Consider the following 25549-nt stretch of genomic DNA (forward strand, 5'->3'; position numbering starts at 1 on the left):
TGTTGTGCTAATACAGAGAAAGGGAAGAGAGGGCCCTACAACTGTTGTACTGCAGTGTCCATGGGTCTTAGGTTGAAGGACCAATGAGAAAGATGGGAATTGATGTCCAGTAAAATCTGAAGGTTGACTAAGGAATGTGGGTGCTACAAATGGGCATTGTAGTTTGAAGCAGAATATGTCTCAGGATGCCTCTACAATGTAGAATTAATGCACTTCGACACTACTTTAACTGCCATGGGTCAATGCTATGGAATCCTGGGAGTTGTCATTTTATGTGGTCTTTAGCCTTCTTTGCCCAAGAGTGCTGGTGCCTCATCAAACTGTAAACTCTGTGGTACTAGTGCATTAATCCATAGCAGCTACAGTGGTGTCAAATGTATTAATTATAGTGTAATTAATGCCATAGGCAGCAGAAGGTAAATGGAACTCTAGCAGCATCTTTATTTATTTTGTATTGGTAGAAAGCTTAAAAGGTGATCACTAATTATTGGGCATTAAAATGAGAATAATCACCAAAGCTTGGTTTGCATAATTGTAAAGAAATAAGAGGTTAATCAAATATGATCAACCTCTTAAGAGATCTCACTGGAAGCAAAATAGATTCATAATTAAGTACTAACACCTCTACAGTTCTCATGATCACCAATCAGTGTTCAGCTCCAGCACTGCGTAAGAATAGGAGACAGCAACTATTTCTCCTATATCCTGCCTACAGGAGGAAACATGAAGCTATTCACACACATTGCAATCCCACAGGACAAATATAACTAGACCTGAAATCTTAAAGATGGATAACCTTTTCATTCATCCCCAAACTTCTGGGGGCCTTAGCCATTCCCCATTTTTAGGACATTAGAAGTAATGAGAAAGTCACTTGAGGTGTTCCAAAAATACTCATGGGGACTTGACAAAATATAGGTGCCCCAAATAGCATTTAATAAGGAGAGTGGTGCCCTCTGCAGGTTTCTAGAGGTGCAATTCTCAACATTTGCTCCCCCCCCCCCCCAGCAATGAGTTGGGGATTCCCTAAGGCATCTTCAAAAGCTGTGTGTACAATACAAAGGCTACATCATTCCTAAGAATCTAAGTCAACTAAAGCTGCACAATGGTCTACCCAATATTTTTTGCCCTTTAGGTGCACTGAACTGTAGTTATGATGTATGCACAATTGTTCTGCATAAAGTTGTCATTTGGTTATAGGAGTAGCACATTCTCTCAGGGATGCAAAGTAGGATGTAAGACACACACACACGGCTTGTTATGGCACAGATGTTTATATAACTGTACAGTGAAAACAAGCAATGCACAACATAACAAGTAGGAACCATTGGCCTCTTTTAAAAAGTTGGTTTCATGGGAGAGTATTTATAGATTTTATTTATAGATCACTAGAAAGTACTAGAAAGGGGATACTGCTTTCACACACTGCAGTATCCTCTTTCTTGAACTTCACATCTCTCTTAAGAGACTACCTGCTGGAATATTACAGGGCAAAACCATTTGAAGGGAATATTTTCACTGATAACACACAGCCCTCATCTGTAGGGAATCAAAAGTGTTTAGTGTTTTCCAGCCACACAAACTGTACAAGACCAATGTTCAGGGACTGGCAATTATAGTCCACAATATCTGGAAAGTGTAATGTTGCCTATCCCTGCTTTCCCCTGGTTCAACAAACTGTCCTGCAGGATATATTTGTGTGCTTCTTTTGTATCACAGAGACTTGGGATTTTTGGCCTTCTCATCATAGAAACATTTCAGTTTTCATTTGAAAAGGGTGGGAATCATGTGACCATATAGATGTTCTTGAACTGCAGCTCTAAGCACTGTGGGCCACATATATGGGCCACATATTCCCTCGCCCTTGTATTAACAGGTAACACCTAGTTTAACTTTGCTAGATGCATTTGATCCCAACTTAAAAATGAGGGGGCGAGAAGCAGAGGAAGATTACCCAAAGGGTTGTGTGATTACAGGCAAAAAGAAGAAGAAGCCAAGACAATTTTTCACACCCAACAGCTTTTATTATTATCTAATTCCTTGGAATGTATTTGGGGCATTGGAAATACTGTGCAACAATGTTCTGAAGCATGAAGCGAGGTGTTGTTTCAAGGCTCCCTCCTGATACAGAATTGCAAATGTCAAGCCGGGATGTATTCATCCGTATTACCCCATGTGGCATTTCTGCTATAGAGGGGAGTTCTCAGGAAACGGCTTGATTTCATGTAGGCAGAAATCTTCTCCAATGCCTGCAGAGAAAGCCAGCAGAAGAAAACGTATTATTGTAATGATATTAGTTATCATTCTAAGTTTCCGTAACTACAATACAGAATGCCACCTGTCACTCATTAATACCTCCTGGAACATGAAGCAACATATTAGTTTAAAGAAAGACAACATTTAACTTTCTTGGCTTCTAAAGAGGGGATGAGGGCTTCCAAGTGTCCTTACCAGCTTTAGCCTAAATTGAAATCACACCCTTGTATTTCTATCACAAGATCTTCAATCTTGCTTCCTAATGAGGCAAGCCTGGAATCATTGTTCCAAACCAGGCTTTAAACTCAGCACAGAGCAACCCCAGACACCACACACCATGAAAAATGGTTAAATGAGAGAACACATATTGTCGAAGGCTTTCATGGCTGGAATCACTGGGTTGCTGAGAGTTTTCCAAGATGTATGGCCATGTTCCAGAAGCATTCTCTCTTGACATTTCACCCACATCTATGGCAGGCATCCTCAGAGATTGTGAGGTCTGTTGGAAACTAGGCAAGTGGGGTTTATATATCTGTGGAATGTCCAGGGTGGGAGAAAGAACTCTTGTCTGCTTGAGGGAAGTGTGAATGTGCAATTGACCACTTTGATTAGCACCTTGAAGCCATTCAATGCTAATTCTGGTGTCCAATTGCAACATTTCACACTTGCCTCAAACAGACACCCTGGACATTCCATAGATATATAAACCCCACTTGCCTAGTTTCCAACCTAGTCCAACCTAGTCCTCACAACTTCCGAGAATGCGTGCCATATATGTGGGTGAAACGTCAGGAGAGAATGCTTCTAGAACATGGCCATACAGCCCTGAAAATTCACAGCAACCCCGAGAGAACATATTTTTCACAAAATGGGTATTATAACATTTAATGAAAAGATGGAAAAATGGAAATAAATTATTTAGCAGATCCTTTACTTTGGAATTTCAAGCATAAGCCATAGTAAGTTTCACCTCAAAGCGATCCAGGAAATCTTTTAAATTTTTGAACTGATCCAAGCATTTCGGCTGGAACATCTGGTGCAGATCCAAAATGTCATATGCAAGGAAATCTACATAGGTGATCTAAAAAATATTTAAAAGAAAAAAAGAGAGACATTGTAAGGTGAATCACAGATTTGAGTTAAATCTTGGCCTCTGTATGTATTATACCTAACCTTATTTCCTAGAAACCATTTTCTGTCTCCCAGAAACTGGGAGAACCGCTTCAGCTTCCCAGGTAGCTGTTTAATGTACTCCGGCTTCAATGTTTCCTGCAAAAAAAGAATGTTATCAGCAACAGGCTCATTTTTAGCTCAGCTCTTTGGAACGTTCAACAGGTTACGCATTGCTCTTCTTCCCTCTTTTCTTCTGACACACTGATTGTATCCTCCCACTATGAAATTATCTTATGAATTCCCAATCTTACCCAAACACAAACTCACAAAATCTGGGCTGTAACACAGTGTTGCAAGGTCTGTTGCAAAATCCACAACCTGGTATTCAAGTATATCCATCCGGATTATTTCTTCTTCAGTCTCCCCACCTGTAGCAAGGCATGGAGATGGTCATAATGTTCCTGACCCCATCACTCATTTGGTCTTTGGATTTTAAGCCAGGATCCAAACAATCACTGGCTTCATAAACACTCACACATCTTGTGCTTGCGGGCAAGGTATCGCAGGATGGCATTGCTCTGTGTAAGTTTTCTGTCACCGTCAATTAGGTATGGCAGCTAAGGAAAGAGGAGAAAATTAACAATACTGGTGAAATTCTTAAATGATATGCACACTTGACCATTTACACTAGACAATGTACAATGTATTTAGGCTAATCAATACAAAAAGGGCAATCTGAAGATTTTCAGGGCATAAACAGTCTGAGGAAAGACTGCTGCTAGATGGACTAGAGATTAGACAAGAGTCTCTTTCCAAGATCAATGGAGGACTGTCTGCTAATAACCCAAATTTAGAAAACTTTCAGAATTATAATTCTTCAAAAATACCAGACTTCATGGCCAGTAACAATGCTGTCCAGGAGATCCTATTAGCTATATTTAAAAAAAAATTTTTTTTTCAGATTCTGATAGTAGTTTCTATACATCTCGAAGTCAGTAGCAGCACACTGATTTCACTTCCGTGCCACTGTTAATAATAATAATAATAATAATAATAATAATAATAATAATAATAATGTTATTTCTTGTCCGCTTCTTTTCACAGCCTAAGGCATATTACAGTATTTTAAAAACATACACAAACACATAATCATTTTAAAACACTTAGTAAAATACATATATTAAAACATATTTTCATAAAATACATATTAAAATACACAAAACAAGCATTAGGCAGTCAGTGGAAGTTTAAAATTCAGTATTAAAACTGCTGGAAAAGATGGGTCTTCACTTGTATCTTAAATTCTGACAGCTGATTCAGCTGTTGGAGCTCTACCAGCAGGTCATTCCAGTCATGGAGTGCCCGATGAAAAGGTCCTCTGGGTGGTGGTTGCCAGTCAGGTTTTGGTTAGTTGGAGTAACTGCCCCCCACAGGATCTAAGTGTAAGGGGCAGATTGTATGGGAGAAGGTGATCCTGCAGGTAACCTGGACCCAAACCATATAGAGCTTTAGAGGTCAAACCCAACACCTTGAACTTTGCCTGGAAACTAATTGGCAGTCAGTGGAGTGACTTTAGGATAGGTGTAATATGCTCACTCCTAGATGTTCCCATAACCAGTCTGGCTGCTGTATTTTGAACCAGCTAGAGTTTCCGAACTTGGTACACAGGTAGCCCAATGTAGAATGCATTGAAGAAGTCCTACCTTGAGGCTACCAGAGCATGCACTACCATCTTCAGGTCCTCCAAATCTAGGAAGGGACGCAGCTGGAATATCAGCCAAAGCTGATAGTAAGCACTCCTGACCATCGCATCTACCTGGTTTGATATATGGGGAGATGGATTCAGGAGCACTCCCAAGCTACAAAAACAGTCTTTCAGGAGGAGTGTAACTCCATCTAGGACTGGTTAACACACCTCCATCCTCAGATTAGGACCCTTGGTGGCAAGCACCTCTGTTTGTCTGGATTCAGTTTCAATTTGTTTTTCCTCATCCAGTCTATTACTTCCTCCAGGCATTCATTCAGAGAAGACATGCTATCCTTAGCTGTAGCTGCTTTTGAAGGCATGGAGAAATATATTTGGGCATCATCAGCATACTGATTATCCTGCCCCATGAAGTTTCATGTAAATATTAAAACACATTGGGGCTAGAATGGCACCTTGTGGGATACCACATAGCAGCTCTTTTTTAGAAGAGCAGCTATTCCCAAGCACCACCTGAGAGGTATGACCAGAACCAACTGCCTGAGAGGTATGACCAGAACCACTGCAACACAGTGCCTCCAATTCCCACCCCCCTCCCCCCTCCGACGGGCATTCAAGAATGATATCATGGTCGGTGATATCAAAAACCACTGAGAGGTCTAGAAGCACCAACAGGGACACACTCCGCCTGTCACTGTTGAGATGGAGATCATCCACTAAAGTGACCATAGCTGTCTCAACTCCATATCCTGCTCTGAAGCCGGCTTGAAATGGGTCAAGGAAGTGTGTGTCATCCAAGACTGCCTGGAGTTGGAGGGCAACTGCCTTCTCAATCACCTTGCCCCAAAAAAGGAGGCTAGACACTGGTATGTAATTATTAAGGTCATGGGGTTGCTACATACATTTGGGAAGTCAAAGCCCAGTTTCTCCTTTACACTAGTCCACTCACTTCTGTCAAAATCAGGAGCTGTAAATATAGATGCAAACAGTAAATGCCATGTCCTTGTATGTACTCACTTAGGATTATTTTCTCCATTGTGTCTATACCTTGCAGGTCCAGCAATGATTGAATATACACTTAGCAGAAATGAAAAATCTATATTTGTTGGGATAGAAGGGGACAAAGTGTTTAATTAATAATAGAGACTGGGTCCTGCTTGGGTCTAGATCAGTGACCCTGTGGGTGCTTTGGCCTACAACACCCAGAAATCCCAGACAGTTTATCAGCTGTTAGGAGTCCTCGGAGTTGCAGGCCAAAATATCTGGGGACCCACAGGTTGAGAACCTCTGATTTAGATCCATGCATTGATTGACATGCCTGCTGGCTTACGGAAACTAACTCTCCCAGACTACCTGGTGTATATATTTGGAATGATAGATGTGGGGTTCCACATGGGCACAAACCACTGTGTAGTTTCCTTTCTTCCTGGGCATGACCCTCATAGCCCACACCTTCAAAGTCTGAGTCTGATAAGAACCAAGAAAAGGAATGTAGAATGAGGGAGTGGATGAAGATCTGTAATGATAATTGCGAGGAATACAGTTTTGCTGTCAAGTAGCAGACTAGAATCAACTTGTCCTTAAATCGCCAGGTTTGCCTCCAAACCAATAGAGAGACTGGCATATTTTCTTGCCTTTTCCCAGGATACTGAGCAGGCTTCTGAGAAAAAGACTCCAACAGTGACGAAAACCAGCTCCACTCTGTGCAATACAACATGCAAATGATTCTCTTTGGCAATCTGGGAATACTCTTTTTACTGTTTTCAGTAGTATAGTTCCTAATGTTGCAAACCTATTTGGAAGCAAACCCTGTTAAACATGATGAGACTTGCTTCCAATAAATTTAATAATAGCATATCATAACCTCCAACATTTCACAGATGAAAACTGGAAGATGTTTGGCCTCACAAAATGTTGTCAAGATGAATAACATTATTAATGAAAAACACACAAACTAGGAGAGATGGCAGCACTTTTCTTTTGCCAGAGAATCAAGGAAGGGAAAGATTCTGCCTCTCTTCTCTCCCCTGCTGAATACATAAAAATTTGGTACTTTTTGCAGTATTTAAACAAAGTTGAGGATGAGGGCAGAAAGCAAAAGGAAATGAGAGAAACTGGGAAATTTTGAATACCCCTGGAAAAGAGGAATTAGCAGAGGATTAATAAGAACTGTTCCTGCTAAATTGAGGCAGCTGGTGAGGCAGATATGCTGTTTGGCTCTATGCTTATATATTTACTTGTTCTCTGTTACCAACCAGCTTTCTCATTGGTAGTAGGAAACTATGAGGAAAACTGATATGTCAGTTCAGTTTAATTATATTAACATTTAAACAGACACTGCTCCTGGATAGTCTCACTGCTAGAATACAGTTCTGAACTGGACACTGTCCAACCTACAGTCACTGCCTTTCATGTCGTCATTGTCCATAGTTGCTTCCCTGCTCACCAAAAATAGCCTGGTAACTGAGAATTACTAGGTCATCTATTCCAGGTTTGGTGGATCAGGTCCAGAGCCTGTCCTCCCTTTTCTGTATTTAAAAGCAAGCCTCTGCTCTGGCAAAAAGTAAAATGCCCAGGGAAATTCTAAATTATCACCCTGTGTGAAAGGGGTTCACTCCCAACTTTGAGAATGTTTAACAAATGAGTCTAGTCACACATGTACATGATGTTTTGAGAAATCATGTTATATTAAAATGGATCCGCAGTGGCACAATGGGTTAAACCCTTGTGCCGGCTGAATTGCTGACCTGAAGTTTGACAGTTCGAATCTGCAAGATGGGGTGAACTCCCATCTGTCAGCTCCAGCATCCCATGCGGGGCATGAGAGAAGTCTCCCACAGGATGGTAAAACATCTAGGCATCCCCTGGGTAACGTCTCTGCAGACAGCTAATTTTCTCAAACCAGAAGCGACTTGCAGTTTCTCAAGTCGCTTCTGACACGATAAAAAAAGTTATATTAAAAATGGTAAACTTCTCATCTCATTACCTGGAGGAAGTGATTATGTATCCATTCTGCTGTATTTCCTACTACATAACATCCAAAGAAAATATTTTGGAAATCCCTGATTTGGTTGTGTATCCATCACAAATGCAAAAAGTAGCTATGTTTTCTTTTTATTGATTTTATTGATTTTATTGTTATAATGTATGAATTGTTGTCAACTGTGAATTGATGTAATTTTGTGTATGATTGTTTTTATGATGCAGGCATCAAATTGTGCCTTTGCTTCTGTAAGCCGCCCTGAGTCCCCTTCGGGGTGAGAAGGGCGGGGTAAAAGAACCCCAAATAAATAAATAAATGCTAAGATGACTGTGGCAGCAATGTGGTGTCTATGTGTGTGAGTAATTGCTTTCCTACCCACAGGGGATATTTGAGGACTTTTGCAGGAGTTAAGTGGTATAAACACTTAACTAATTAGATCTACAGCAATTAATGAAATCAATTTTGCTTTTTTTTAAAAAAGGACAAGTGCAACTCTTTGCTCTGTAATAATAAAATTGTTACTGATTATTGCAATGTAAGTGAATAGCTGTAAGTAAACATCTTAGAATAATCTACATGCATGATATCACCATAGTCTTAATTTAACCAAACACATACATTCGAACCTTGGGTGTTATAAATCTTAAGTCTCTTTTGATCTTGCCTCACCCTGCAAATAGCACGCCTTATTTTAAACTGAATATAACAATGCCAGTCTTAGATCAACTGATGAAAGACCTGCTGCAGCACTGAGATTATTTATAGTATATGAAATGGGAGTTCTCTGCATGGTTTGGACTATAAACTTTAGAGGTAATAGTAGCAGAATAGCTATGGCTGTTAACTTTAACAGCTTTATGGCAGGTAGAAGTTCACAACCTGTTGATAATCTATCTGAGATCTCTCATTTCTGTGCCCCCCTACCTTGATATATACAGAGAAAATCAGGTTTTTTATCTCTTCTTTATATTTACCAACTCCCAAAGTCCAGCTTTGGATAATGGGATGACTATTCTGCTCATACTCTTCTTCACTACAATGAGAGTTAGTGATTGATTTGATTTATATTCCACCCTTCTCCCAAAACAGAACTCAAAGCAAATGTAAAGAACTTTTAAAAGCAGATATAAACAAGACCACAAATTAATATGTGAATAAATACTCAAAGCAATTAAACAAATTATAATAAAGCATACATGAATTTAAAGCAATTAAACAGCACATAATTTAAAAAGACATGCTTATTAACATCAATTTTAAAAATAGCTGTGTTAATTAGTACTCTCAATTGGCAACTAAACCTGAATATTTGTTTGCAGATGGATAGTAAGAAGCAGGTCAACCTAGGCTCCTTTGGAAAGGAGTGTCAGAGCCTGGGAAAAGCCACCTGCAAGACCCTCTCAACTATTTAAATGCATTGTGTTTATATTTATATTATAGTAATTTGCATCAATATGTTTAACTCATCACATCTCAATTTGTATTATCTTTTACAGATGGCATGAAAAACTTAATCCACATGCAGAAAACCTGTTGCCATCCCTCTTAGAGCAGAAACTTTGAACAAGAGGTTCACAGAGATGACTGATCAGTTACAAGGCCAGTTAAAACAAAATACCAAGACAAGTTCACCAGTAAGTTTAGCATATCATCTTATTCTGAGTCTGCATGTTAGAAATAGCAACCTTCTTTAAGCCTCCAGTAGTCATTTATTTGCATACAATCCTATTGCTTACTTATTGTATAAATGTTTTGGTATGCAGCTTTCTTTCCTTTACTCTGTTTCTCGAGGTTATGGGATGTTGCTGTTGATTATAAGAAAGATACCCTGTGTTGTCTGCACAGAGAAATCACTTCAAACCTATCTATAACTGGATTGGTGAGTTATATATCTATATGCTGAATACATTAAGGTTGTGAGTAAACAAGATATGTTACTTTTAACGAAGTCTACTATATTTTTGTCTCTCGAGAGCATGATATAGAAACAAGATAATTTATGGGAGAGAAGATGTTTTTGGGTACTGAAGAAAACACTCTGAAGAACTGCTATATTTTGTGCATTTGCATAATCTCTGTTCTGAACAGATCAGAGACAACTAACTTATCAGTCTAACAACTGGAAACCAAATTGCCTTGCACAAGTACAGGTGGTTGTACAGCACTGAAGGGAAGATTTTATTCCAGTGAGATTTTTTACTCTTTTCTGAAGATCGTACTTTTACAAAAGGTTATGATTATCCAATGGTTGTGAATGCCATTTTCTTCAATAGGTTATGGAGATTCTGTTTTTCCAAAACTGCATTCTAACAAAAATGCCTGTCCAGATTAGAGGGAGGCTGCCTAGTCCAGTGCTCTTTGCAAGAATTCCAGTCTCCAGCATGCACTGGTAGATAACCCAGAACCAGTGAGGTGCATACCAAAACATATGTACAGTAAGTAAGCAATAGGATTATAAACAAGGTGAAGCTAGACTCCCATCTCTCACTGATCATTTAATACAAGCTTACCATTTTGCTTCCAACTATCTAACTCCTTACCTTCTCCTAAATGATATCGTTTGTCTTCATATGGTGTTTCTGTATATTCTAGGAGTAGCCTGATTGCATGGGCAAGCTGCAAGAAGACAAAGGGAAAGAATGAGTGGAAGGCGAAAGATGTAACTTTGCGATCAGCTCTTTTGGAGGGGAGATATTCAAAAGTGAAACATTCCAAATGGGTTTGTTCTTGTGATTTGGTCTCTGTTGAAACACTTCACCATTCTTTGTTTATTTTCCCCATATATAATATACTGACTTTTTTATCGTGTCAGAAGCAAATTGAGAATATACTGCAAGTTGTGTTGGGTGTGAGAGAATTGACCCTCTACATGGGACGCCCAGATGCGTTACCATTATGTGAGAGGCTTCTCTCATCTCCCTGCATGGGAAGCTAGGGCTGACAGATGGGAGCTCACCAATCTTGCGGATTCATACCGTTGATATTCAGGTTTTCAGGTCAGCAGTTCAGCCAGCACAGAGTTTTAAACCCATTGTGCCACCGCAATGGGATGAGATACAGGAATTCCATTTTTTCACAGTGTTCTCAATGGCAAGTGTGTTTTAAATCATCTTGTTGTGATTCTAATAATAATAATAATAATTTTATTTTTATATCTCGCCACTATCTCCTGGAAGGGACTTGGGATGGCTTACAAGTGGGACCAAGCCCAAAATGTACAACAAACTTCACCAACAAAAACAAAAATGCAGTTTAAAACATAATGGCATATGACAGTCAATTTTAGCAGTGCAGGTGCACCCTATGTCCTCTCTTTGCCCTCTCTCCAAAACAGTACAGTCAGCCGTTCCTAAGATAAGGACAGATGGAGAAGGAGGATGAAAGTGTGCGCTTTGCATTTGTGTGAACCAGGATTACCTAAGGAGATGGGGAAAAGGCTATTAGCTCCAAAAGATGTGAGCCAAACTGCTGCAGGAGACACTTTCACACCAAAACCAGATGGAATCTGTACAGGTCACTGAACTCCAGCTCCCATTACGCCCAGAGAGCAGGGCCCGTAAAGGCACAAGCACACCCTCCGCCCCTTCTTTTTCTTGTTTAACTGTTTGTAAGGTCCTGACTGGCAGGGTGAGGATTTAATATTGTAAAAAAAAAAGAGTTTTCGCTTTGTGTATTTTGAAATGCTATGAGCTTTTTTGAGGACAAAGTGGAAATCAAGAGACTTCAAAAATAAATTGGCACTGTTGAAGTAATGCAGTTGAAGTAATCATGGGAGTTGTGGTTTTACAAGGCCTTTGTCCTTCTCTGCCAGAAAGTGCTGGTGCCTCAACAAACTACAAATCCCAGGATTCCATAGCATTGAGCCACCACAACTGCATTCCTTCTACAGTGTAGACCAGGCATGGGCAAACTTGGGATGATGGGAGTTGAAGTCCAAAACACCTGGAAGGCCCAAGTTTGCCCATGCCTGTGCAGATGCACCCAAGTAAACTTAGCAAATATTGTATGTTGCAACCCAGAGGGTCTTTACTCCTGCTTGGAAAGGATACTAACTTACCCCACGGATGTCCCAGTAGCCCAGCGTGAGGCTCATCTTCCTCGCGTGGCGTCCCTCGTCTTGGGCTCCAGGGCAGAAAGAGAAACACTCCAGAAAGTGGGCTGAGTGGAGGGCAAGCCTGGCTTGGAAGTGGACGTGCACTTGGCGGGCTCCGCCCCCATTCCCGGGACTTTCACTCCTGCCCTTTCCACTCCCACCTCTGACGCCTTTTCCGCGGGGACACAAAACATGATCAATGTCTGAAGAGATCGCATAGGCAACACAATAACATCCCAGTTCGGCAATTACGCCTCTACGGAGTTCTAAATGACAGCTTAACAGCGCTGCAAACACTTACCAGGAAGCAGCAAGCAAAGCTGATCAAAAGGGGCATCTGTAGAATGAATGCATTTTGACAACACTTTCACTACCAGGGCTCGGTGCTATGGAACCCTGGGAGTTGTAGTCTGGTGAGGTACCAACACGTTGGCAGAAAAGGCTGGATTTTTGGAAACAACCTCACAACTTCTGAGGATGCCTGCTATAGATGTGGGCTAAACGTCAGGAGAGAATGCTTCTGAAACATGGCCATACAGCCCGGAAAACTCACAGCAACCCAGTGATTCCGGCCATGAAAGCCTTCGACAACACAACTTAGAGAAGATTGAAAAGTGATATGTTGGCTGCCTTTAAATATTTAAAGTAGTGGTTCTCAACCTGTGGGTCCCCAGGTGTTTTGGCCTACAACTCCCAGAAATCCCAGCCAGTTTATCAGCTGTTAGGATTTCTGGGAGTTGAAGGCTAAAACATCTGGGGACCCACAGGTTGAGAACCACTGATCTAAAGGGATGTCATGGAGAAATTGGAGACAGCTTGTTTCCTGCGGCTCCAGAGACTGGAACACACCAAAGAGCTTAAAATTACAAAAAAATCAGATTCCACATTAGGGGGGGAAATAATTCTGTGAGCTGTTAAACATTGGAATGGATTGCCTTGGAGAGTAACAGACTTGTCATCTTTCGAGGTCTTTAAACAGAGGGTAGCTGGGCATGTTTTGAGCATTCCAGAATGAGAAAGGGTGGCAGTAAATGGCCCTTGTGGTTCATTCTAGCTTTAAGATTCCTCTTTCTCACACTCACAGAAGGGAACATGTAGTTGTATCTCACACACTGCCATCCGGCATGCTAAAGAATAAATACAGCTAGACCTTCTAAATCTTAGAGGTCAGCACCCATTTCCCACACAACCCCTGAGTCCCTGTTGCCCTTTCATGAAATTAGAGGCAACCATAATGGCACTGTGGGACTTTCAAAAATCCTGTTTGGGATCTATGCAAATTGTAGAGAGCGTCAAACAGCACTTAATATGACAACAACTGATGCTTCCTGGAGGTTTCTGAAAAATACAATTCTCAGTTTTCCCCAATTTGTTTTTGAAAGTGGGAGAATCCCCTTGGTCTAGAGGAAGGACTGCATGTATGGATATGAAATTCCTACTCCCAAGCAAAATTAAAATGCTACTAAGATTAAAGAAAACCAATTCATGATGTTGCCATGGGTTGAAAGGTGAATTGAGGGCCCACAAGTCAGGCCCCCTTCTACACTGCCATATACAATCCAGATTATCTGCTTTGAACTCAATTATATGGCAGTGTTGAAGGGGCCTCCGTTAAAAGAGATTCAGCTGAAGTTACTCGATGGCCAACCCTAGCCCATCATTTCTGCCCTCTGAAATGTGTCTTTGGGGGACTTTTTGTTTATTGTATAACAAATGCATATTTGTTCTGCAAGAAGCTTTCATTTGTTTATAGCAGTGGTTCCCAACCTGTGGTCTGTGGACCACCAGTGATCCCCAAGAACTAAAATGTGGTCCACGGCCTTATCATTACTACACCATTGCAACAAGAGTGACTGGTCTCACAAAACCCTGAGGTTTTGTGAGTTCCTGAGGCAACTGGGATGCCAGGAGGGGAGACACTGACTACCCAGGAAAGGCTGCTTCTCCTCCCCCTCACTCCCCCTGAGCGGAGCTGGTCCATGTGATGCCTGGAAGTGGGGGTGCCTTAGAGTCTTTGTTTTCGGCCTGCTCCTGGAGTTATTTGGGGTGCTGATTCAGAAAATTGCATTGGATAGACCACATCAACTCTACATTATTAAATATGGTTTTCTGTGGGCAAGCAGATAGCAACTGCTGGATGGCATATCTTCTGTATCAGAAACTAGAGCTGATGTAGTCTATCCAATGCAATTTTCTGAATCTGCACCCCCAAATAACCAAACTGAATCTAAAGTTGACCCAAAACTGATTTGTAACCCTTTTGGTACTAATGTTGGAGAGTAGTCCCTGGTCAAAATGGTCCCTGGTCAAAGTGGTCCCTGGTTTTAAAAAAAAGGGTTGGGAACCACTGGTTTATAGAAATACATCCATCACATTTTCGCAGCAATGTGATACACGTATTTCCCTTAGCATAGCTACAGCACACACTTTTCTATAACTGTAAGGTGAAAACTAGCAAGAAACAATACACCATGTATGAACCATTCCTTTTTTCCCCCCAAAAAGCCAGTTTCATTAGAGAATATTTATTTATAGGTCTTATTTATAGTTTCCTAGCACATGTGTTCACATATTGCAGTATCTTTTCTTCTTGAACTGTACATCTCTCTTGAGAAACTACTACTTGAATATTACAAGAAGACTGAAAAGCTACGAGGGAAGCCTTTCACAGATCATACAAAGTCCTCACTTATAGGGAACAGGAAGAACACTTTAGTGTTTCCCAGTCACACAAACAGTAGAAAACCAATGTTCAGACAATCTGGGAATTGTAGTCCACAACATTTGGAAGACATGACATTAAGCAACCAGTGTGCTATGGTAATAATATAATACATTGTATTTACTATAATATTGTGCTATGGTAATAATATAATATATTGTATTTACTATTACTTGCAAGCTGCTCTGAGTCCCCTTTGGCATGAGAAGGGTAGCATATAAATGTTGTAAACAAATAATAATAAAATAATAAATATCTGGTTGGGAAAATGGGGCTGACGTGTAGTGTTGGTTCCCCCGAGGTAGCCCTGGTACTTTCCCCTTTCTGTGGAATGACCCTCGAGTAATGCATGGATCATATCAAAATCAATAATTTAGGCTCTGAAACCTGCCCTCGACTTATACATCAGTATATACAGTAATCCCTCGCCTTTGTATTAGCATTTATCCACTACCTTAATTGTTTTTAGAGACATTTGATTCCACCTTTATAATGGGGGAAACAAAGAAAGATTAACCAAGGGAATTAGAAAACTAAGCAGCCAAGTTGACTCCTCAGTAGCCAACAGTTTTTATTACATTGTTCTTGGAACATATCTTGGGTATCACAGCTAATGATACCCCATTTTCTTGTGGGGTTCCTCAGGGCTCAATATTGTCTCCCATGTTGTTTAACATCTACATGAAGCCGCTGGGAGAGATCATCCGGAGTTTTGGGGTACGGTGTCATCTGTACGCAGATGATGTCCAACTCTGTCACTCCTTTCCACCTGCTACTAAGGAGGCTGTCCAGGTCCTGAACCGGTGCTTGGCCACTGTGATGGTCTGGATGAGGGCGAACAAATTGAAATTGAATCCAGACAAGACAGAGGTACTCCTGGTCAGTCGCAAGGCCGAACAGGGCATAGGGTTACAGCCTGTGTTGGATGGGGCCGCACTCCCCCTGAAGACGCAGGTTCGCAGCTTGGGTGTGACCCTGGACTCATCGCTGAGCCTGGAACCCCAGGTTTCGGCGGTGACCAGGGGAGCATTTGCACAGCTAAAGTTTGTGCACCAGCTGCGCCCGTACCTTGGGAAGTCTGACTTGGCCACGGTAGTCCACGCTCTGGTTACATCCTGTTTTAGACTACTGCAACGCTCTCTACGTGGGGTTGCCTTTGAAGACAGCTTGGAAGCTCCAACTAGTCCAACGCTCGGCAGCCATGATTTTAACAGGAGCGGAGCGCAAGGAGCATACAACCCCCCTGTTGCGCCAACTCCACTGGCTACCGATCTGCTACCGGGCTGAATTCAAAGTGCTGGCGTTGGCCTTTAAAGCTCTAAACAGTTCCAGCCCAAGCTACCTATCCGACCGCATCTCTGCCTATGAACCCACCAGGACTTTGAGATCTTCCGGGGAGACCCTGCTCTCGATCCCGCCTGCTTCTCAAGCTCGGCTGGTGAGGACAAGAGATAGGGCCTTCTCAGTGGTGGCTCCTCAGCTGTAGAACGCCCTTCCTATGGACATTAGACTAGCACCATCTCTAATGGTATTCCGCAAAAAGGTGAAGACCTGGATGTTTGTGCAGGCGTTTGAGTAATTTAGTGCAATCTGGTAATGGAACATAGGAATGGAACAATGGACGACGAACCTGGACTACGCTTGGATGATGAGAAGATTGGGTACGGTTGTTTTTTGTAATAATTGTGCATTGTAATTGTTTATTGGTAATTTATGGATAATGTGTTAAGTCAATTGTTATATGTTGTATGGAACCACTGCTGTTTCTACTGTTTTTACTGTTTGTGAACCGCTGTGAGTCGCCTTCGGGCTTGAGATACAGCGGTATATAAGCAAAGTAAATAAATAAATAAATAAATAAATGGGCAACAGTATTATAAAGCAGGGCTTCTTAAACTTTTCTACTTATGATCCTTTTTGGCTCAAGAATTTTTTAAGTGACCCTGGTATACAGGTACATAAAGCAGTACAAAAATTAAACATGTGCTGCGAATAAATCGGTATTTGCATGGTCTGCAAAATGGGTTGGTTTTTCTTTAATGAAGTACAACTGAAGCATTGTCTGCAAACTCCACTGTAAACATTGCACGAACAGATTAATGCAAATGTCTAAAACAGTTAATGGGTGAGTTCCAAAACATTTTACTATTGCCGATGATTTTGTCACCCCAACACGAAGCAAAAGCAACCCATTTGGGCCCAGGGCCCACATTAAAAAAGCAGTGTTCTAAAGCATGAAAGGAGAGTGGGGGATTCAAGGCTCCTTGCTGATTCAACAGCAAAATCCCTGTTTCCTTCTATTCTTTCTTGCTGCCCCACGTGGCATTTCTCAAGAAGACAGGAGTTTTCAGGAAACGGCCCGATTTCATATAGGCAGAAATCTTCTCCAGTGCCTGCAGAGAAAGCCAGAAGAAGGATTCTTCTTAAACATTAGTGATTGTTACATGTGTCAACAGCCGAACCAGAATCCCAGAGAATAACTGTAAATGACTGATTGATATCTAGCATGATTTTGATAAATGAAGGAAAAAACACTAATGTGTACATGAATCAGCCAAGAAAGGGGTTTGGAGAAGTTCAGGAAATCCAGTTGGGAAAAACAGCTAGCCTGAGGTTACCATAAAGTACTTTGCATATAAGGAAGTTCTTGTTGGTACATTCAAGTCATTTCAGATCCAGGGTAATTTGAAGGCAAACTCAACTCGAAGGCATGTTTAGCCTGCAGAAGAAAAGGTTGAGAGGAGACATGATAGCCATGTATAAATATGTTTTTGGGGTTTTTTTTGCTGCCCTCGAGACTAGGATGCGGAACAATGGCTTCAAACTACAGAATTCTGGGCACCGCAATTGAAGGGAGATGTTGACCAACTGGAATGTGTCCAGAGAAGGGAGATGAAAATAATCATGGGTCTGGAGGGCTATCCTAAGAGGGGCAGCTTAAAGAGCTGAGCATGTTTAGCCTGCAGAGGAGAAGGCTGAGAGGAGACATGATAGCCATGTATAAAGATGTGAGGGGAAGTCATAGGGAGGACGGAGCAAGTTTGTTTTCTGCTGCCCTGGAGACTAATATGCGGACAATGACTTCAAACTACAGGAAAGAAGATTCCACCTGAACACGAGGAAGAACTTCCTGACTGTGAGAGCTGTTCAGCAGTGGAACTCTCTGCCCAGAGTGTGGTGGAGGCTCCTTTGAAGGCTTTTAAACAGAGACTGGATGGCTATTTGTCAGGGGTGCTTTGAATGCGATTTTCTTGCTTCTTGGCAGGGGATTGGACTGGATGGCCCACGAAGTCTCTTCCAACTCTATGATTCTATGATTCTATGATAGGGTTTTCTTGGCAGGATTTGTTCAGAAGAGGTTTGGCGATGGGGCAGAAGACAACTTTATACTGCACACACTTCTCAAAATATCTGCCATGGGTTTCTTTACATATCGATGGGGTTTACCTGGCTTAAATGTATGCATAATACTCCTGGAAAGAAATCAGGCATGGATTGAATGTTTGTTCCAGAATGAAGCTGGAACAAAGTATAGTGTTTTTGGCTTGTATTGAACCAGACTACAGTTGCTTTAGGACTTGATACTAGTGAATAAACCAGTAAAATACGCAAAAATTAGGAAACTGGGAAGGGGCATTTACAGCATCATAAAGCATGGTTGCTATTCCATTCCTTTTTTTCATGGAGTATGACATCATCTACTTTCAGAGAGTATGTCATGGTTCAGATTATCATTTGTAGAAGAGGTGCACGGTTTGCTGCCCTAGAAGCACACTAAATGAAAATCAGGAATTATGGGATTTATAATCCACAGTATCTGTAGGACACCAGGTTGTCTAACCCTGACACTGAATTATATTTGATGCTAATACTAAAATAACCCTTCACTTTGGGATTTCAAACATAAGCCACAGTAAATTTCACCTCAAAGCGGTCCAGGAAATCCTTTAAATTTCTGAACTGATCCAAGCATTTTGGTTGAAACATCAGGTGCCTATCCAAAACATCATATGCAATGAAATCTATATAGGTGATCTAAGAAAGAAAAGGAAGACATTGTGAAATGAACTGCAAATCTGACATAATACATGGCAGACATAATATACATAATACATAGCTTAGCATAGAGGGCAAAACTGCTAAGCAACAGAAAATCCTGCCAATTGAAAGGTTGGCAGTTCAAGCCCAGGTCGGAGTGAATTCCCGCTGTCAGCTCCAGCTTTTGCTCACCTAGCAAGTCGAAAACAGAAATGTGAGTTGATAAATAGTTACTGCTTTAAAGCAGTGAGGTCATAAGAGGCGCCCATAAGGATGTCTACAGACAACAAAACTTAAGGCAGGGAAGATGGAGCGACAGCTCCTCCCAGTGGCCATAGTCAAGCACCGCCTCCAGATGCCAGAAATGGGAAAAGATGAGAATGCCTTTATCTCTGTGTATGTATTGTCTGACCTTGTTAATTGTATAACGGTATTGAATGTTAGCCATATATCTGTAATCCTCCCTCGGGGAGACAGAGCAGAATATAAATAAAGTTTATTATTATTATCTCTATGAATTATAGCTAACATATGTACCTTATTTCCTGTAAACCATTTTCTGTCTCCCAGAAACTGGGAGAACAGTTTCAGCTTCTCTGGTAGCTGCTCAATAAACTCAGGCTTCAATTTTTCCTGCAAAGAGAAGATATTGTATTACAACCAGACCCAATTTCAAGGAACCTCTTAGGAAATCTCCAGAGGTCTCACGTTCCTAGGTCTCTTTATTTCTTTCCTTCTAACCCCCTCGCCATCTCTGCTAACCTCCTTTGTGCAGTAGAAAGAGCCCCTGTCCCTATCCAGTCATCTACATCTCCATGATCTTTACCCTCACATGCAAGAAGAAACAATCCCTGCAATGTTCTCCCCGGTGAGTGAGATCATGAAGATTTCTGGACACCTCTTTTGTCCTCTTCCAATCCCAGGAGTCCATGAAGAAATATTTGACTAGCCTTACATAACTGATGTCTTCAGACACACTCATTCTATATTTTCTCTCCCATGTATTGTCAAATCATCTGCTGAATTCCCAGCCTAATCCAATTTGGAAAGAAAACACAAAACTCACAAAATCTGGGCTGTAGCACATTCTTGCAAAGTGCATTCGGAAATCCATAAACTGATTCTCAAGTATGTCAATTCGGATTTTTTCTTCTTCAGTCTCACCACCTGTAAGTAACGCAAAACAGAGACTGTCAAAATTATTCCAATCCTCATCACAGATTTGGCCTTACTTTTCCTGTGAGTTTTAAAACAACAGGCAATCATTGGCCCCATAAACACTCACACATTTTGTGCTTGCGTGCAATGTACCGCAGAATGGCATTGCTCTGTGTAAGTTTTTTCTCACCATCAAACAAATATGGAAGCTGCAGAAAGAGAAGACGATTGGTGACATCAGTGAGTTTGTGCAGTGACGGGCACACACAGTCATACTCAAAAGATAAGGTACAATATATTTAGTTTAATTAGTTCCAAAAAAGGCAATCTGGAGATTTGGGGGCATAAACATCCTGAAGAAAGAGTGCTACTAGGTGGTTGCTTATGGCCTTAAGAGCACAATTTTGCCATAGAATTTGCCAGTGGTCATAAAACTCTCTAATTGCTTCAAAATGAATATTAAGCAAGCACTAGGCTTCAACAGTTACTTCAATTAATCACCAGGTGTTTTGGACTGGAGCTTCCATAATTTCCTATTATTATTCATGACAGTTTGGGATTTCTGGAAACCAAAATCCTAAACATCTGGAGAGCAAAACATTATCCATCACTTCCGTGTCAGAAACAGCAGGGAAGAAGTAACAGCTATTTTACAAATATTTATTATGTAGTCTTGTCTTCAAGCATAACACCTTTCTTTTGTCACAGCACATATACAAGAATACATATTCATGTATGGCAGGAGTGGGAATGGATGGCCAGCCAAAACTTGGTGCATTTCAGCTACCACACTGGGAGGCTCTGACTGTTTACTGCAGAATTTTGCAGTCATTCCTTTTTGTTCTTGTTTTAAGGTCATGTCTGGATTTTCTTGGCTTCACACTTATTTTTCACAGGCAAGCAAGGAACCAGAAATTAATTAGAACAGCCAGGTTTTCTTTGACCCTGTGATAAAGAACCTACTTTATCCAGCCCTCATTTTTAACTGAGCTGCAATTTCTACTTAAAGCAGTCTACAATTTGGTACTGTGAATGTGGGCAAGAGTCTCTTTTCAAGATCACTGGAGGACACTTCTCAAAGTTAGCAGAAAACTGATTCCCCTTCCATACCAACACTCAACATTGATTTGTGCCACAATTGCTACATAGTACATACATTTGGGAAGTCCAAGCTCAGTTTCTCCTTCACACTAGTCCACTGACTAGTGTCAAAATCAGGAGCTGTAAATAGAGACACAAATAGTAAATACCAAATCATTGTCTGTACTTTTCCAGAGTTATTATCTCCATTGTATCTTTAGCATGCAAGTCCAGCAATGACTGAGGTTTTGCTAAGCAATACAGGTACAAACTACATTTCTTGGGATAACAGAGGCCATTACTTTTTATTGCTTATGGCAGTAGCAATATAAATATGCCAATAAATAAATACATAAAGAGAATTTAGTTTCCACCAAGTAGTCCCTCATGCTGAAGACCTACTTGGCAACTAGCTCTGTTGAACTTTGTGGGAGTTACTTCCAATAAATATAAATAATATACTTTATTTATATTCTGCTCTATCTCCCCGAGGAGACTCAAAGTGGATTACAGGGACACATATATGGCAAACATTCATTGCCATTGTACAATTGACAGAGACAGACAACTCATGAACAGAGGCAGGTTTCCCTCTTTCATTTCCGGCATCTGGAGGCTGTGCTCGACTCTGCCATGGGGAGGTGCTGTAGTTCCATTCTTCCATGCCAAGGAGCTTGTTGATCGAACCGCCAGCATGTTTTTCAGGGTTGCCTTTTACTTCCCTGCTAAAGCAGTACCCATTTATATACTCACAGCTAGGTAGGCAGAAGCTAGGCTGATGAGGGAGCTCACCCCACCCACTGCTTGAACTGTCAAGCTTCCAGTCAGCAAGATCTTTGTAGTTGGAGCTTTAACCCGCTGTGCTATAGCCCTGTCTATATTTCAGTTTTCATCTGAAATGTTGGCATGTATTGCATAATAGTAACTATTGCATAAATAATAATATGCAATACACATCAACATTTCAGATGAAACCTGAAACAACATACAATTCCTATCTGCCACCATAATACCTAAATATTTCACCTTGTTGTCATTTTTAAACCAGATTTATCCATCAACTTTATATGTTCATCTTTTTGTCAACGCCATCATCTTTTGCTACTTAATCTTAAACTTGCCAACGCTCCAAATCTTTCCAGTTTCTCCAATAATGGATCTATGCTTTCTGTTTAAAACTTCAAGAGTCAAAATAAACAAGAATGGAGAAAACCAGCAACCTTGTCTTGTTTCTTTCTGTATTTCACATGGTTTTGTTAGTTTATCATTAACCAAGGTCTGTGTATTTTGTGAATTATAAATCGCTTTAATCCATTTAGTAAAATTATTACCAAAGTTCATATCTTCAAAAAAAAAAAAGGTTCAAAGGGCAGAGAATGTGGCAGTACTTGCTTTCCATGACCCTCCAAGTCTTGCCTCTTGGAAGAAAGTCGACACAAGAAGAAATCGTTCCCTGACATATAACTATGTGAATGTAGAGTCTCTTTTAGAGAACACAGCATATAAAACAGAGGTGGTCGATTTTGTTGGTGCATGGAAGCAAAAACCTTGAGTACATAGAGAAAATAAAGATACTAAGGCATGAATAAATGACTTGTATTATATACACTTCCCTCTCTAACCCATTACTCTATATGAGCATCAATGCCTCTTTGCTGCCCATATTCTAATTTTTTACCTTCTCCAAAATGATATTGTTTGTCTTCATATGGTGTTTCTGTGTATTCTAAAAGTAACCTGATTGCATGGGCAAGCTGCAAAAAATAAAGGGAAAGAATTAGTGGAAAGATGAGACTGTCAACAGCTACATGTTGCCTCTAGTAGGAGAGAAAGCATACTTTTAAGAAGTTGCTCGGGAATACGAGTGAAAGTGCTGGGGTTGCTATTACATTTCTGCCTTCATTGTGGACTTCCCATCGGAACATCTAGTTGGCCTTTGTGGGAACAGCATATGGGATTAGACAGGCCTTTGATCTAGGTGGAATGTTTTTATGTTCAATAATATTTGCCCATAATCCTGTGCATATATGTACTTGCATCTTTCAATATAATTTGAGTGAATCTGTTTAGACATGTGCCAGCAGAACTGTATATGCTAGCTGAAATGAAACTTAGCATATTGAGCAAGAAAATATAAATCAGTTTCAAGGATGTATCCATGTTTGTCTGCTGCAGTAAAACAATAATGATGTTGTGGCATCTTGAAAATCTAACGTACTGTATTATGGCACAAACTTCCATGAACTTAAACCTAACACATGTGGTGAGGTTTAAATCTGGCTCATGATATCATTTTAAGTGGCTCTCCAGATGCTGGACTACAATTCATATCTGATATCACTACTAGAGCTGAGGGAGTCATGATACAGTAACACCTGGAAAGCTGCAATTTGTTCTGTTTAGTCAGGATAGTGGAGTTTGAATTTAGATACAAGGCTCGTGGATATAATGTCTGACTTAAAAATGTCCTTTAACCTTTCCCCAACCTCAGAGCCACAAGTGCTGTAGGGTTGCAGTTCCCATTATCCCCAATGCACATGGGGGATAATAAAAAAATGAAGGAAGTTGTCATTTAATAACATCTGGGGACCCAAACTGGGTAAAAACTAAAGAGTACTGACCAGTATGTAAAAAATATATATAGTTGTTTCTCTGTATCCACAGATTCTCCATATATGGATTCATAGCCCTTTCAAGGCAAGTGTAAGGCTGAGGTGGCCCTCGATGAAAATGAGTTGGACCCTCCTGTTTGAGTGCATGAAAATCAATCCCACAATAACATCCATCCCAAGATTATTTTTTCCATATTGAAGGTGGGCAACCTTTCAGGTATTAGCCTCCAGATCAGTCATCTTCCTCTAGGATCCAGCAGGATCAAAACTGTCACCAGATTTCCCTTGACTTCTTACTAAATTTCATAGGCACTGCATGGTTTGCCACTGCCATTCAAGTGGACACTGATATTCACTAGCTATTGTGACAGTTGTTTGTGCACTTCTGTGGCAGCCGAGTGTGGTTCAGCATACTCTCACAAAACTTTTTTCCCATTTGGATTGAACAAGTAGAGCACAACATAACCACATTTCCTCATGAGGAAGTTTAGAAAATAATATAGGTGATGTATACAATGTGCATGTGTGTGTGTATATATATATATATCTATACACACACACACACACACAATTTAAGACAGAAGAGAGGAAAAGAAGTCATAGGTAATTGCCCACACCCCCTCCTTGTAGCCATCCCTTTTCCATTGTGTTCCCTCAAAACTTTACTGGACAAGGTGGAGCACCTACTTCAGGCATGGGCTGGTTTCGGCCCTCCAGGTGTTTTGGATGTCAACTCCCAAAAATCCCAACCAGTTTACTGGCTATTAGGAACTGTGGTAGTTGAAGTTCAAAACACGCAGAGGGACGAAGTTTGCCCATGCCTGACCTACCTCTTGAGGAATAAGATGAGAGGAAAAGGAAGAGTGAACTACTGATACTAATGCTATGGGTGGCAATGGTGTCCACCAGCCAATGCTAGAGCATCGGTACTGTGACAAACAGGAGCAAATGGTCTATGTGTTGTTGTGTGCCTTTCAATTGACTTGGACTTGCAAAAGCTCAATTGTAGGGTTTTTGTAATAAGATTCATTTAGAAGGGCTACTCTGAAGTCTGAAAATGTCATTTATCTACATTTCCATGGCTGAGAAGGGATTTGGACTCCAGTCTCTTCACCTGTGAAGGATCTCCTTCTCGTGCTGGCACCCTCTTTGGGGTACATCTACACCAGGCATGGGCAAACTTGGATCCTTCAGGTGTTTTGGACTTCTACAGTTCCTAACAACCTGGAGCCCCTTCCTTTCTTTGCTTGCCTTTCCGCTTAAGCAGCTGGGGGCGGGGGGGGGGGGGGGCTGAAGCTGGGAGCCTGAATTGTGGGAGTTGAAGTCCAAAACACCTGGATGGCTGAAGTTTGCCTGGGCTTGATGTACTTGCCCCCCCCCCCCCCCACGCCTCCCACTGTCTGCCTCTCAAGAGAAGACCAGCAGGCGATGGACTTTGTTCTGTTTCTTTTCATGGGCTCCAAATGCCACCGCTGTTTAAGAAACCAATCTCCAACACATTGCAACCTGGAGAAATGAAGGAGCCGAAGCAGCTTGCAGAGGATCTCTGCTCCTCCTTTTACGGGATACTGACTCACCCCACGGATGTCCCAGTAGCCCAGCGTGAGGCTCATCTTCCCCGCGTGGCGCTCCTCGGCTGCTGGTGGTCCCGGCCCCGGGGCAGAAAGAGAAAGTGACGCGCGGGGAAGAAGGATGGCCTGGAGCTGGGTCTTCGGCCTCGGGACTTTTTGCCTCCGCCTCTGAGGCCCCTCCCCGCCCTGGGGAGGCTGGGCAGCCGCTCTCCCGAGTG

General features: G+C 41.3%; 2 protein-coding genes across 3 annotated transcripts; both read right to left on the minus strand.

The window, feature by feature from the left end:
• Positions 1 to 2002: 2002 nt before the first annotated feature.
• On the minus strand, positions 2003 to 12449 carry LOC132773781 (glutathione S-transferase Mu 4-like). The gene is made up of 8 exons (XM_060773251.2): positions 12115 to 12449; positions 10598 to 10673; positions 5977 to 6041; positions 3905 to 3986; positions 3697 to 3797; positions 3430 to 3525; positions 3227 to 3337; positions 2003 to 2249 (listed from the first exon to the last, which is right to left on the minus strand). The coding sequence occupies exons 1-8, from the start codon at positions 12148 to 12150 to the stop codon at positions 2142 to 2144; spliced, it is 675 nt and encodes a 224-aa protein (XP_060629234.2). The 5' UTR covers positions 12151 to 12449; the 3' UTR covers positions 2003 to 2141.
• A 4435-nt stretch (positions 12450 to 16884) lies between these two features.
• On the minus strand, positions 16885 to 25512 carry LOC132773782 (glutathione S-transferase Mu 1-like). 2 transcript variants are annotated; one of them, XM_060773255.2, is made up of 9 exons: positions 25338 to 25512; positions 22827 to 22902; positions 21225 to 21289; positions 20196 to 20277; positions 19977 to 20077; positions 19448 to 19543; positions 18797 to 18907; positions 17491 to 17591; positions 17179 to 17265 (listed from the first exon to the last, which is right to left on the minus strand). In XM_060773255.2, the coding sequence occupies exons 1-8, from the start codon at positions 25371 to 25373 to the stop codon at positions 17532 to 17534; spliced, it is 627 nt and encodes a 208-aa protein (XP_060629238.2). In that variant the 5' UTR covers positions 25374 to 25512; the 3' UTR covers positions 17179 to 17265; positions 17491 to 17531. The 2 variants fall into 2 exon arrangements, with proteins under 2 accessions (XP_060629237.2, XP_060629238.2); XM_060773254.2 differs by lacking the exon at positions 17491 to 17591 and having other exon boundaries at positions 16885 to 17265; positions 25338 to 25510.
• Between the last annotated feature and the right edge of the window lie 37 nt (positions 25513 to 25549).

Source organism: Anolis sagrei, chromosome 4 (genome assembly GCF_037176765.1).
Source record: "Anolis sagrei isolate rAnoSag1 chromosome 4, rAnoSag1.mat, whole genome shotgun sequence".
Lineage (NCBI taxonomy): Eukaryota > Metazoa > Chordata > Lepidosauria > Squamata > Dactyloidae > Anolis > Anolis sagrei.